At 38.3% G+C, this 15,591-nt stretch overlaps 1 protein-coding gene across 8 annotated transcripts in view; it reads right to left on the reverse strand.

The window, feature by feature from the left end:
* Window positions 1-15,591, reverse strand: part of senp6a (SUMO specific peptidase 6a) — a 162,090-nt gene that overhangs the window by 84,531 nt on the left and 61,968 nt on the right. For 5 of the 8 annotated variants that reach the window (XM_028797497.2, XM_028797491.2, XM_051925553.1 and 2 more), the window contains exons 6-9: window positions 10,886-10,906; window positions 5,290-5,360; window positions 4,510-4,580; window positions 3,656-4,076 (exon numbers count right to left, since the gene is read on the reverse strand). In XM_028797497.2, the coding sequence (XP_028653330.1) occupies window positions 3,656-4,076; window positions 4,510-4,580; window positions 5,290-5,360; window positions 10,886-10,906 (584 nt within the window). The remainder of the gene's footprint in view (window positions 1-3,655; window positions 4,077-4,509; window positions 4,581-5,289; window positions 5,361-10,885; window positions 10,907-15,591) is intronic. The other 3 variants (XM_051925554.1, XM_051925555.1, XM_051925556.1) reach the window with 3 other exon arrangements.

Here is a 15,591-nt window from a genome sequence, read left to right on the forward strand (position 1 = left end):
TTTAACAAGCAATGTAAATAACCTGTTTACACTTTACCCTCAGATCACATTCTATTTGTTTATCAAGCAGAACTGAATATTTTCATTTTCTACACAATACTGTAATAACTGTACAGTTCACACAGTGAGACACACATACACACTCACTATGCATACACACTGCAGGTGCCATCATTGGTTCCCCTGTGGATTGGACTGTTGAATCGACACAATGGCTGTACATGCTGGGGTCTTTGGCACTTCTTGTCCCAGTAGAATGTGAGGTGTCACCAGTGGTTTACCCTGCTCCTCAAGAAGGCTCTGTCTCCTTCTCCCTGTTCCAGTCTCAGTTCAAAGTTGTCCAGATGACAAAAGTATTTTTTTCTGAGATGTTCGATATGTTGAAAAAATTGCCTGTGGTCAGCATCCAGCGTAATGTTTTGTCTAAATTCTCCACTCCTCTTTTTGTAGCATTATAGTCCTTTAACATTTCTGGCCATGGCATCTCCTATCCCTGTGCAGGTCACATTCTTCACCAAGGATGTGTCAATATTTTGTTTAGACAAACTTTAATGTCTTCACTGGCCTATTCTGTGTGGCCACCAGTTGAGATGGGAGCTCTGGCTTATTTTTCCTTATTGTGCTAAGCATTGTTACCTTCCTCTTGAGGAGTTACTGTCCCAGATTGTGTAAAAGTAAGTTATTGCATATGGCGTTGTGGCCATGCAGCTTATGTCATGTCCAGGGCAACCCTCATGCCTTAATTTCTCACAGCAGTTCCTCCATCTGACTTCCCTTTGTTAATGAAATGTCATCCTCTGCTCTTCTGTAAATCTGTGCTTCCCCTTGAGCATGTTATTCATAGCTTTGGACTGGCTTATCATGCAGATGATGCTTAAATCTATTTCAGTGTTAAAACTGACACTTCATCACAGCTTTCTCAGCTCACAACTTGCCTCAGTGAAATTAAAGTAAAATTAAAACCTGAACAGAGCAAAACTTTTTAAAATTAAATTGCAACAAAACTGAACTCCTGCAAAGTGGCACTAAAGTGCAACTTAAGAAAACAAGCCCCTCTTCAGCCATTCTTGGTGATGATCTCATCAGACCTTCTTATACTGCAAAGAATCTTGGTGTCACGTTGATTCCTCCTTTTCTTATTTCACATATGTATACAATATTAAGAAACTTTCTTACTTCCACCTGTGTCACATTTCTTATGTTTGCACATTCCTCTCCTTTTCTAATGTTGAGAATCTTGTCCCTGCTTTTATCACATCCAGCATTGATTATTGTAAGTCACTACTGGCACGTGCCCCTTCAGATCTTCTATCACAGCTCCAGCTGATTCAAAACTCAACTGCAAGAGTCCTGACACGCACCAACAACAGCAAGCACATCACAGCCATCCTGCTGCACCTTCACTGCTCCCTGTGTCTTACAGGATTGAATATCAAATTCTGTTATGGACCTGCCCATTAAGGTCCTCTCATTCTGTGCCCCCCACTAACCTGCACTCTGTGGGAGACAGCAGGGCCTTCAGCTGTATATAGCGCCCTGACTATAGGATGACCTCCCAAAATTAATGACATCAGCTGACTCCATTCATTTGTTTTAACTCATTTGTTTAGGAGGACATTAAACAGACCTGACATTCTGCCCCTTCTGTCAGTTTACCCCCTCTGTCTTTCCAGGTACTCAGGGTTTGAATTTTTATCACAATTTATGTTATTTGTTCAAGATTTTTTTGTAGTATTTTGTTGTATTTTAGTCTGCATTATTGTCTTTTATTCTGTTAGAAAGTTTTGTATATCCTGTATTTATTTTTATTAAGTGAAGATATTATTTGTAGTCAATGTTATATAGGTCCTGTTGTTCTTTTTGAATTTTGGGCAGGGTGCTATATAAATAAATTGTGCTCTTATTAGTATTTTTTTTGGTGGCCCATTGTTTTTAATGATAAGTGACAAAAACTAGAGCAATTCTATATAAGGCAATTAATATATTGCATAATTCAGTGTAGAATATGTATTGCCATTTTCTTCACATACATATTTAAAAATATTAGATTGGCTTAAATGTTTATTCTAAATTGGTTAAGAACAATATTGCACACATGCATAGTACATTTTAAAAAACAATCACTTTTATTATTAATGTTTTACTAAACTCTAACATGGTGTAAATATTATATTGTATACTTCGTTTCATGAATGTAAACGAAAAACTATTCTCAATTAACACAGATCGTGATGATTTTAATTTTGTCTACATGCTAAATGGTTCCCATAGACCCGAACACAACGTAAATGTTAATAGTGTATTTCACAGAAACGATCCGTATTGTTTAATTTGATATATAACACGACGTTATGGCAGAAACCCTCTGAACTTTACAATGATGCGTATTACTTGGTTTCTAAATGGGTCTTTGATGCGACGTTACTTTCCGGGCTTTGCTGAGACCTGCCGAAACCTTCCAAAAGTAATTTTACGAAGTCAGTCCTGAAACGAAGGTGACGTCACTTCCGGGTCTGTAACTGCGGGTCTAAAACTGCGGTGACGTATGGTGCTGTGGCTCTGCAGGTGGATAGTATTGGTGTAGTGGGGTACGTCTTGGTGACGTCACCAGTGGGGGTGGCAGAACCAGGACTAACCGGAGTTCTCCCAACTGTCATGGCTGCCCCCAAATAACTTCTCAAGTTACTTGCCTAAAAAAATAGAAATCCACTTTCTATAGCATTCAGCAAACTGCAGTGAGACCGGATTATTTAAAAGTGGAGAAAATTCAAGATATTTGTCCTTTTTCTCAAAGTGGAAAATATTCACAGCAAATGTAAGCAAATATTCGACTGAATATTTCTTTAAAAGAAAAAAAAAAAAAACCAACAGTAGTGTAAACTGTTCCTGCATTTCTCAGCAAGTTAGCAGGTGTTATCAACAGCTGGAGACATTATAATAGTGCAAATCTTGATAATGTAGATTTATTATGTCCCCAACCACCCTACAAAATGTTTGTGGATTGAATTACAACTTAAAATGTAAAGTTTAAAAAAAGATGTTTTTCTCAAACTCGCAATCAAACTAAACCATGTAATCTGTGAACTACTACACCTCTCCTAGTAAACAAAGAACTTAAAAATGATAAGAAGCTCCAAACTGTTAAAGTTCAAAGGATATCTAGGCTAGGTGCCAAAGCCTAGACGTGGAATACTCTTGTGCACACTATTATCTTTTTCACTGTAGTAAAGAAGAGAATCTGTGTAACACATACTCTAAAGCATAAGTAACAGGTTTGATTAAACTTTCAATCATTTCAATTATCACCACAATTATTGCCATATGCAAAGACTAGAAATAAACTGAGTTACAGTTATTACAATACCATTCACTGAAGAAATGACCAAAACAAAGTAGAACATATTTACTTTACAATGTAAAATAAAAAGGCAGTGTGGGTACTGGCTAGGGCAACTTAAGTTTTAAATAAAAGGTTTATTATCTGGGAGACCCTGTGCAAATTACTTAACCAGTCTGATAACTACACCCACCTTGATCACTGAAAGTTACCTTAGTTATTAGTGCTTACTGACCATACAATAAGAGAAAAAAAAGAAAGAACCCACTTTTGAGATACCAAAATATGAAATAAATTAATTTGTGAAGATAAACTTACTTGGATCATTCAGTTCATGCTGCTTGTGTGTCATCTGCCTTCTTCCTCGCACAGTTTTAGAAAGATTGTGAGAATTCAACACCAGTCCAGGTTTTCCATTTGAATTTGCAAGGTTAGTTCGGGTAATTTGTATGGGTAGGCTCATTATTTTATTAATATCCATATTAGATGAAGTTCCAAGCAGAGATGTACCATAAAAAGTTTTTCTTGAAATGTTTACATGTAAATGGTTTGGCCCTGAATTAAGCTGATGGATTGGTGGCCGAGAAAGTGATCCAGTGGTTACATTTACTTTTGCTGTATTATTTATGCAAGCAGAGTTCGGCATGAGGGAATGTCCACAGTTTTCACAATGCACATGATTTTCACTTTTCTTGTTACATTGACCACAAATAGTAAAATATTCACTGGCATCTAAACCCTAGTAAAGGAAAAGAAATTTAAAGCAACCTATTTACTACAAAGAAAACACAAATTTACAATAAATATGTCATTGTTAACTGAAAAGTAATTGTTATATTTAGAAATAATATTAAAACATCCACTCAGCCATAACTTTTAATCATTTTTTTTCAATTAAAGATCCCAGTATTTAAACAATTTTAATATTAAAGTTATCAATATATACACTGCAATACTTGCCTATTGCAAATCAGATTAAATGTGTCAAAGCTAATTCCTGCTACAATATGCACATATCAGTAAAGTTTATGAATGAAAGTTATGAACATTACCTCTTAAAATGAAAATAATACTTTACTTCTAAAAAACAGACTTAAAAACATTAAAAATAAGCATACATTTTCACACGGTTTTTTCCACATTTGCCATTTTAAAAAGAGAGAACAACTTACCTCTTCAGAAGATCTTCGTTTCTGCTGTATCCGCCGTTTAATTTCTCCATCAGGTGCAGAATTACTAGCTCCTATAAGCATAACAAAAGTCAAGATAAATGTCAATGCAACACTCAAAATAGGCAGAAAATATGCACTATTTACTTTATGCAATTAACACAGACATAAAACTGACATTAAATAAAAAATGTGCCTTTGGAAATTTAAAGGGGGCCTTGTTAAGAATTTTCCATTAAACACTGCAATTTATTCAAAATGTGTTATTGTATGGGGGATCTGAAGGATATTTGAACATAAATGTCACTGTCAAGCACTGTATTATAGCAATCATCAGAAAGCATGAATAACAAAAGAGTAAGGTTTATGGAAAATATTTTGTAGGGTTACTGTCAACGTCCTGTCAAAGTCATTTATAAGAGCAAGGTTTAATGTTTATATTATTTCCATCTTGCAATTACTTTTTTTAATTACATTACCTTTCATATTAATTTGTTTTGAACACAGTACATAACATTCTTTTTTTGAATTTCCTGCTTATTCATTTTCTTTTTTCTGTTTTCATCTCTAGTGAAAAAATATCAGTCCTGAAATATAGCTGGCTTCCTCATTAGCTTATGAAGGCATCTGGCAATTACCCGAGCTGTAGTTTTCCACCCTAGCAGACCACAGTAAATAGTGTACTATCTTCCAAATACCATGCAAGCTGAAATTCTACTTTTAATTCTACACTACAAAAACACATTTTATATTGATTACCATTGTTCATGGAAAAACACTTACCAGACATACCTGGACATGTAAGGATTATATTATCTAATTCCTGTCTTTGAACATTGGGGGGATATTCCTTTCTGGGGGAACAAAAAACAAAAATAATTTTTTTCACCCTCTGTCTCCTAAATTATCCAAAATATAAAACTTGCAATTATTTTCTATTATGACATATATTAAAAAAAAAAAAACAATACTTTACTGATACTAAGGAGAAACACCCAATAAATAAAATTATGTCAGGATAAACAATATGTGGACAATGAAGGACACAAGATCACAAAAACATGAATTTTACTAGAACATTGGGGCTACGTTATGATTTTTCTTGACCCTGCAGGAGCAGCTTATGAAAACATGACACATTTTTAAGCAGTTTCTTACAATCACCACTTGTTTTTTTTTTTTTTTTTTTTGTTTTGCCAAAAAGAAAAAAAGAGGTCACAGGTATATCTCTCTGCATTGCATCCCTTTCCCCAGCCCAACCATGTGAACAAGTGGGTACTTTACAGTATGGCTGATTGGGGCCATTGAATTTCACTAATCCATGTTCAACAAACTGAAGACTCACTGCCTCAGTCCAAGTCATTTTTGTATTACTATTTTAGGTTTCTCATGCATATAGTAAAGCTCCACAAAAGGTACTGATAAAGCAAAAACAACATGCACAATTTTTAAAGCCCTTTTTCTAATATGAGCCAACACAAAGACAGCAGTATAAACCTGTTACCACAAAGCTTAAACAAAATAACATACAATAAATTATATTTACTCAGTACATCTTACCTCATTATCTCTACAAACAAGACACAGAATAAAATGCTTAGGTATTTTCATTGCTAAGCCAAATTCTGTTACACGAGTACAGCCAATGGGTGTCGTTTAGGATACCAAAGGTATGGGTAAGAAAATGCCCAAACCCTAATGGTAATTACAATCTTTCCTTATTAAATTAATTACAGGTTCCTGCAAAAGTGTAAATGTTGTGTGAAATTTATACAACAGGAGTGTAAAGTGCAAACATTAGGATAACTTTGTATTCCAAAAGCATAACATTACATACTGAACTATATCTGGAACACCTCGGACACATACAATCTAACACAATCATTTCATTTTGAAAGATGATGCTGTTATGACACTAGGACTGGCAGGTAGTAATAATCAATACATTTCTGAAGAATTTATGCTTGTGTTCAATGTTTGGGTTACAAATACATGAACATCTGTTCTTTCATTAAACCTTCATTAGTTTAAAGTAGAAATAACATGAATATTGTGCTTGTATTGAAGTTCAAGAAAGTAACCTGTATAATCAAGCAGACAAAATCTGAGTTCTACATTATAAAACGTGGGCTGGGAATTCTCCAGTTAAGCAAAATATGTTTATGTGCTAATAGTGTGGTATTACTATTACAATCAGTTTGTACCTATTCACTTTAAGCTCATCTGGGTGTACACCATATATAGCTGTTAATAGGTTAGTAGTGACATCAAGGCAATCTGATAAGTATTTAAAGATTTTTGTGCAAAATTATGTTAATTTGGTGCATTCCCAAAACATGAGGTATAGTGATACTGGACCTAGATGGCAACACTAGCACATTGGACCTTACCCCTAGGTACATGTTGGACAATTTTAAATGAGAATTGTGACTGATGGAAGGTTTTGAGCTGAATTATTGAGTGCTTGCCAAAAATATAGAGCTAGAGTGAATTCTGTGTACAGCTGACTTCCATTCCTCTTTTGAGATGTTAACCAAAAGGTGCTTGTCATAATTTTCACTAGATCAGATATAGTTTTGCTGTTGCTAACAAAAAAATGTTAAAAGCACTGTACAAATGTTTTTGGTTATGTGAAGAAAGAGAAAATATTAAAACAAGATAATGAAAGACAAAATATACAGTGCATCCCTAAAGTATTCACAGCGCATCACTTTTTCCACATTTTGTTATGTTACAGTCTTATTCCAAAATGGATTAAATTCATTTTTTTCCTCAGAATTCTACACACAACACCCCATAATGACAACGTGAAAAAAGTTTCCTTGAGATTTTTGCAAATTTATTAAAAATAAAAAAAATTGAGAAAGCACATGTACATAAGTATTCACAGCCTTTGCCATGAAGCTCAAAACTGAGCTCAGGTGCATCCTGTTACCCCTGAAAAATTCAGTTGATTGGACATGATTTGGAAAGGCACACACCTGTCTATATAAGGTCCCACAGTTGACAGTTCATGTCAGAGCACAAACCAAGCATGAAGTCAAAGGAATTGTCTGTAGACCTCCGTCTCGAGGCACAAATCTGGGGAAGGTTACAAATTTCTGCTGCTTTGAAGGTCCCAATGAGAACAGTGGCCTCCATCACCCGTAAGTGGAAATAGTTCGAAACCACCAGGAGTCTTCCTAGAGCTGGCCAGCCATCTAAACTGAGCGATCAGGGGAGAAGGGCCTTAGTCAGGGAGGTGACCAAGAACCCGATGGTCACTCTGTCAGAGCTCCAGAGGTTCTCTGTGGAGAGAGGAGAACCTTCCAGAAGGACAACCATCTCTGCAGCAATCCACCAATCAGGCATGTATGGTATAGTGGCCAGACGGAAGCCACTCCTTAGTAAAAGGCACATGGCGGCCCGCCTAGAGTTTGCCAAAAGGCATCTGAAGGACTCTCAGACCATGAGAAAGAAAATTCTCTGATTTGATGAGACAAAGATTGAACTCTTTGGTGTGAATGCCGGGCGACACGTTTGGAGGAAACCAGGCACCGCTCATCACCAGGTCAATACCATCCCTACAGTGAATCATGGTGGTGGCAGCATCATGCTGTGGGGATGTTTTTCAGCGGCAGGGACTGGGAGACTAGTCAGGGTAAAGGGAAAGATGACTGCAGAAATGTACAGAGACATCCTGGATGAAAACCTGCTCCAGAGCGCTCTTCACCTCAGACTGGGGCGACGGTTCATCTTTCAGCAGGACAACTACCCTAAGCACACAGCCAAGGTATCAAAGGAGTGGCTTCAGGACAACTCTGTGAATGTCCTTGAGTGTCCCAATCAGAGCCCAGACTTGAATCCGATTGAACATCTCTGGAGAGATCTTAAAATGGCTGTACAGTGTGCACCGACGCTTCCCATCCAACCTTATGGAGCTTGAGAGGTGCTGCAAAGAGGAATGGGCGAAACTGGCCAAGGATAGGTGTGCCAAGCTTGTGGCATCATATTCAAAAACACTTGAGGCTGTAATTGCTGCCAAAGGTGCACCGACAAAGTATTGAGCAAAGGCTGTGAATACTTATGTACAACCCCAAATCAGAAAAAGTTGGGACAGTGTGGAAAATGTGAATAAAAAAAGAAAGAAGCAAGTTATAAATTCTCCTCAAATTTTATTTCATTGCAGACAGTATGAACACAAAATAATTCATGTTTTTTTTTTTTTGTCAACATCATTTGATTTGTAAATAAATATCCATTCTTGCCATTCAGGCTTGCAACACATTCCAAAAAAAGTTGGGATGGGGGCAATTAAGGGGTAGTAATGAGGTATAATAATTAAATAATGATGTGATTTGAAACTGGTGATGTTAACAGGTGATTGGAATCATGATTCGGTACAAAAGCAGCATCGAGGAAAGGCCTACTCCTTTAGGAGCAAAGATGGGCAGAGGATCGCCAGTTTGCCACCAAGTGCGGGCAAAAATCTTTGAAATGATGAAGAAAAACGTTTCTCAAAGACAGATAGGAAGAGATTTGGGCATTTCTCCCTCTACAGTGCATAACATAGTGAAAAGAATCCAGGGAATCTGGAGAAATTACCGTGCACAAAGGCCAAGGGCGCAAGCCTAAACTGAATGGCCGTGATCCCCGAGCCCTCAGACGGCACTGCATTAAAAACCGTCATTCATCAATAAATGATATAACTGCGTGAGCTCAGGACTACTTCAGGAAGTCACTCTCAAGCACTACAGTACGTAGTTACATTAGGAAATGCCAGCTAAAACTGTACTGTGCCAAAAGGAAGCCCTACATAAATAGTGTCCAGAAGCACCGTCGACTTCTCTGGGCTCGGAGGCATCTGGGATGGTCCATTGTGCAGTGGAAACGTGTATTGTGGTCAGACGAATCGGTTTTTCACATCTTTTTTGGAAGAAATGGACGCCGTGTGCTGCGGACCAAAGAGGAAAAGGACCATCCAGACTGTTACCAGATACAAGTCCAAAAGCCAGGGTCTGTCATGGTATGGGGTTGTGTCAGTGCCTTCGGCAAAGGTAACTTGCACTTCTGCGATGGCACCATCAATGCTGAGAAGTATATCTCAGTTTTGGAGGAACAAATGCTGCCTTCAAGACGACGTCTTTTCCAGGGACGCCCATGCTTATTTCAGCAAGACAATGCCAAACCACATACTGCGCGCATAACAAAGGCATGGCTGCGTAAGAAGAGGGTGCGGATGCTTGACTGGCCTGCCTGCAGCCCTGATTTGTCTCCTATAGAGAATGTTTGGCGCATTTTGAAACGAAAAATGCGTCAACGAAGACCCCATACTGTTGCGCACCTAAAACGTTGTTTGCAGGAAGAATGGGACAAACTAACACCTGCAACACTTAGTCACTTAATTTCTTCAATGCCTAAATGTCTTTTAAGTGTTGTTAAAAGACAGGGGAACTATACAAAGAGGTAAATGCTATACTGTCCCAACTTTTTTTGAAATGTGTTGCAAGCCTGAATGGCAAGAATGAATATTTATTTACAAATCAAATGATGTTGACAAAAAAAAACATGAATTATTTTGTGTTCATACTGTCTGCAATGAAATAAAATTGAGGAGAATGTATAACTTGCTTTTTTCTTTTTTTATTCACATTTTCCACACTGTCCCAACTTTTTCTGATTTGGGGTTGTACATGCGATTTCTCAGTTTTTTTATTTTTAATAAATTTGCAAAAACCTCAAGTAAACTTTTTTCACGTTGTCATTATGGGGTGTTGTGTGTAGAATTCTGAGGAAAAAAATGAATTTAATCCATTTTGGAATAAGACTGTAACATAACAAAATGTGGAAAAAGTGATGCACTGTGAATACTTTCCAGATGCACTGTACAGCCACAATTCTTTTAAGTACTTCACATTGAACAAGTAAACAGCTAGCAATGAATAGCATGACAATGTAACAGTCTCTCTTCTCCTTCAACAAACTTTGGTTGACTAAGATGGTTTGAAAAAAGTACACTCAGATAAGGTATTTATAATATTTTGTATGTGCTCACTTAAACATGTGTGAATGACCAAAGCACTCACATTAAAAATAGTAAGATTTTCTTGAAAAACACACACACGTTCACAGAGCATCCTTAGAATTCTTGGGTTTGCATCAAAATTAAGTGCCTTAAATACAAAGTTATTTTCCTCTCTATTACCACAAAAAGACTGAAAAAACACTGAGCCTAGTGAATTGCCAAAAACCCTATAAATATATATGACATTAGACGAGAATTAAAAATTCCACCAACAAAGACAAATGAAAACTCAATCAAAACGAAAAATCTTTACATCTGGGGCATTGGTACAATGTGAAAGAAAATAATACAAAATTGTTTGAAGCATAAGCTTACCTCTCCTTTAGGTCAAGATTGCTTTAAAGAAAGAAAAAAACAATATTAAAGATCCTACTCCTCTTAACACAATATTTTCTATATTCATTTATATTATTTACAGTCTTAAAAACAAAACAAGCACAATTAAAACACTGGAGATATTTACTTTTCTTCAGAAACGTATGCATATGTAATCATACACTGTAATTTCAGTGAATGCTACTCTGATTGTCACTAACTACTAAGGAAATTCTGTTAACTGTCATTATGCAAGATGACACAAAACAATTTATAGATTACTGAATACTGCTAAAGGCAGTCCATCACACTCCTTTTGGAGCAGGGAAAATTTTAAGGTATTGCCCCCTCCTCTTTGTATCTTTCCAGGCACAAAAAATACATTTAAATTAAGCAATGTCTTTAAGAAGCCAGAAATGAAAATAAGGAATGCCAGTGCAAACCAAGTGAACAGAAAAACAAGTTTCAGTGGTGCTAAAGCAATTGCAAAGGTTGCTCTGACAACAAATTAGCACTTAGTAGGGAAGCTCCGATCGATCATCCACTGATCAGAATTGGCAGATTTTCATTTAAAAAACACTCAATAGGTGATCAGTAAAAAGGCTGATCACCAAAACCAATATTTTCAGCCCCTGCTTTTCTAAGCTTTATGGTAATTCAGTTGAAACACTCCTTTACGTATGCAAATACAGTAGTTGAGCCAGTGTGCATCCTTTTATTGTTTTCTTTTGAAGCAAACTTCCTGCAGTGTAAACAAACAGCAGTGAGATGGAGAACTGTTTTATCAGTGAATGAGAAGGTGAATGAGAAATTTACATTAAATAAAGTAAAGTAATAAACTGAAAAAAAAGTAATCTGAGAAGGCAAGAAAAGCTACTTTAAGGAATTCAGACCTTTACTGTATTTTGTCCTTTAATTTAAAACAGACACCACTTGAGCTTGGACAGCAAGCTTCTTTAAAATGCAGAAACCTATGCTTTCAACTGGGAAAAGGAAATTAAAGACAAATTTGAAATTGCTGCTTAAAGAAGTCAAGCAAAATTACACCTTTTATTAGCTAACTAAACGGAATACAATATGCAAGATTTCAGGCCGTTTGTACTGATTAGTACTACAAGTACTACTTAATTAAAATGGTAATCCATAATTTACAATTACACCTCATGAATTACAAATGTAAAGGGGAAAAAAAAACCTGAATACAGCAAATGTATATTTTAACAGCAAAAGGCTGTAGTGCAATTAATGATTTAAAATGATAAAAACCTATAAATGCATGTACTGTATATTTACATTTAAGCACTGATTAATTGCCGATATCAATTAATTGATTGTGTGAGAATATACAAACATATACAGTACTGTGCAAAAGTTTTAGGCAGGTGTGAAAAAATGCTGTAAACAATGAATGCTTTCAGAAATATAAATAAATGATTGTTTATTGTTATCAATTTACAAAATGCAAAGTGAGCGAACAAAAGAAAAATCTAAATCAAATAAATATAAAAATTTGTATATATATATACACACAGATAGATAGATAGATAGATAGATAGATAGATAGATAGATAGATAGATAGATAGATAGATAGATAGATAGATAGATAGATAGATAGATAGATAGATATTTATATCTATCTATCTATATATCTGTGAGGGATGGCCGACAGTTTATCCCGGCCAATACCCCCAAGCCGCCAGATGGAGCCATCCCTGCAACATGGAGGGGCCCCGAATTCCTGCAGTGCATCATGGAACTTGGAGTCTTTCATCACAGCCCTGCTGGATACCGTGGGGACACCAGGGGACACTGCAGGGAGGCTCAAGGACTTGTATTTTCCATATAACCCGGAAGTAATTTCCAGTCACGGGGACAGAAGAAATGATGTGCTTCCGGGTTGAAGAAAAGAAGGAGTTTGCGTCTGACCCGGAAGTGCTGGGAAATCACACGGACAGAGGGAAAGAAGCACTTCCGAGTCAAGAGATATAAAAGGACTATGGGAAACCCCAGAAAGTTGAGCCGAGTTGGGAGGAAGGGTGACTGAGCTGCTGGGAGTGGAGGATTGTGTATTGATTAGTGTATTGTGATTATTATTATTACTGGAGTATTGTGGAGTGGAGGGTGCTTTGTGCACTTTATTATAATAATAAAATAATATTTGGACTTTCACCTGGTGTCTGACGTGTGGTCTGAGGGTTCAAGGGGACGACAGCGCCCCTATCTGTCACAGTGGCGTAGTCGGCAGGATTCTCTGGCCGTCGGTTTGGCAGAGGACCTGAAAAAATTTCTGTGGACAGAAAGCCCAAGAAGACAGTGTCCCGACACGCAGAAAAATCGCCACAACCCACCTTTACCAAGTCTGTCATGGGGAAAAAAAAAGGTTAAGCAGAGCGGCAGCCCAAGAGGAGGTCTTACGTTCGTCAAAGCTGACGCTCGGGATGAGCCACAGAGCAACTACGCGTGCCGGGAGAAGCTTCCAGAAGAAGACGACTGCTACGAGGTATGTGCCGGGGATTCAATTGATAACATCTTTAACTCTTTTAGGGCGGATGTCGACTTTTGTCGACAGGAGGGGTTGAAGGCGAATGTCGACAAAAGTCGACATCCAGGGATAAAGGGCGACAATCAGCTGTTAATGGCGACAAATCTCACTGTCACATCACAGGCATTCCCTCTGTGCTTGGAGGAATGCTAGACTCGTTGACTCGGCAAATAAACATTGCGTGTGCGTGAGTTGCGAAATGTAAACAATGGCAAGATGGCACCGACATGTGAAAAGGCAGCGAAGCAAGTGCAGAAAAGAAAACACTTGGCAGACGTTGTTTTGCGCATTACCGCGGAGTCGGACTCTTGATTTTTCTCAATTGGACTTTATTGGCAGTGATCAGGAGATCGAGCAAGAGAGTTAGAAGCAGGCATCAGCTGATCAGACACCAGCCGATGCCGCGCGAGCGGATCTGCTGCCAGTTGAGTGCCTGCGCGCAGCCGATGCATCTACGGCAAGGTTCGCATGGGATAAATACACATACATTGATCCGTTGAGAGCCGATATGGCTACCGGAGTTTACAAGACGGCATGGCTTGCTTTTGGACACGACAGATCACCAGCTGCTGTACTTCAGGCTGCTCTCTCCTGATGCTGCTTTTCAGCTACTGTCAGACGAGACAAACAGGTAGGCAGAGATTTTTTTTGAATCGCGGGCTGCGTTTGCATCGCATTCTCGTTATTCAAAGTGGAAACCCACAACGAAAGACGAGATGAAGCGCGCTGTGGCATTACAAATAGAGATGGGACAGAACTGGTGAGATAACTTCAGGGAGCCTTCGTCCAAACGTGTTTTGTCCCCTGGTGGCTTAGGTACGTGCTGCTGCAAAGTTTTATTCACTTCTGTAATAAACAGAAGCAAATCCCATGGGGTGAGCCAGGCTATAATGCCATACATAAAGTTCATAAAGTTTCAGAAGATGAAAAGAGGTGACAATACGGTTTTCATGCAGGCAGAAAACTTGGTGGCAGTGGCATGGCATGATGGCAAATGGGTGACTTGTCTCTCTACAATACACACTAACAATATATGTTAGAAAATGCAGCAACAGACAATTGAAAAATAGGCATCAAAACAACACATAGAGAATTCAGGCTCATACAACATGCAAGACAGTAACATTTGTCAAAAGTAAATATTTTTTGTTGATTTGATATGTTAAACAATTGCTTTGTGTTCTTTTTTAAAAAATGTTAGTTTTTGGAAAAATATTCAGCCCTGGGAGAAAAGAAACAAAAAAAAAAATTAGCCCTAAAAGAGTTAAAATAACACATTTTGTCCTGTGCACATACCTCGGAGGTGGTCATTCGGAGGCTCTGCGGGAGGCAGGAGAAACTCCCAAAAACGGTGGTGCGCTCTCATTCGAGCCGACGAGCAAAAAGACAGACTTTCCGCATGTCAGGTGCCGGCAAGGAACACGTGACCTGCTCCGAGGGATTCTGGGAAGGAGAAGGTCCATGTACTGCTGCAGACGATTTCGCCCACAAGAAGACGGACTTGGGCTTTCCGAAGGGGAAGGGGGAGGCAAGCGAAGTACCGCTCACACCACAAAAAGATAAGGAGGTCCGGGAAAGGACTGGTCAGTCCGCCGATAAATTGAAACAGGCGGATCGCAGTCAGCCAAAGGCAGCACCACAGGCCTCCAAGAAGAACTCCAATTCCCAGACGCCTGTGCACAGCCCAACCGAGCACGTGCCAGCAGCGGGCGTGCTCATTGGCTCCCGGCCGGAAGGTAAGGCAAATGATGGCCTGAGCCTGCCTCCGGCTGAATTAAATAAAATGGACGTGTGCGTGCTGGAGAAATTAATCCAGCCCGTGACCAGTTTTTTACAAGAGGTGCAGTCAATCCAGAAGATCATCGCAGACTTGGAAGTAGCAGCTGAAGCGCCTATTAAGAAGCTAAACGAGTACCTGCGGTGGTTTTCTCGGGAGCCTCCTGTCTTAATTCGGCGGTACAGGTATGTGAGACCCGTGTAGAATATTTACAGACCTAATAACTTACTATTCAGTTTAAATACAGTATATCTGATATGAGCTGGCATTTAACGTGAGCATTAAAATGATTCTGGTGAATCTAAACATAGCAGTTTTCTTCATTGATTTAGTGTTACATCAAGTTTAAACAACATGTAGAACAGGATACAGTGCAAAGTATTACA

The sequence above is a fragment of the Erpetoichthys calabaricus genome, chromosome 3 (genome assembly GCF_900747795.2).
Source record: "Erpetoichthys calabaricus chromosome 3, fErpCal1.3, whole genome shotgun sequence".
In the NCBI taxonomy this organism is placed as follows: domain Eukaryota; kingdom Metazoa; phylum Chordata; class Cladistia; order Polypteriformes; family Polypteridae; genus Erpetoichthys; species Erpetoichthys calabaricus.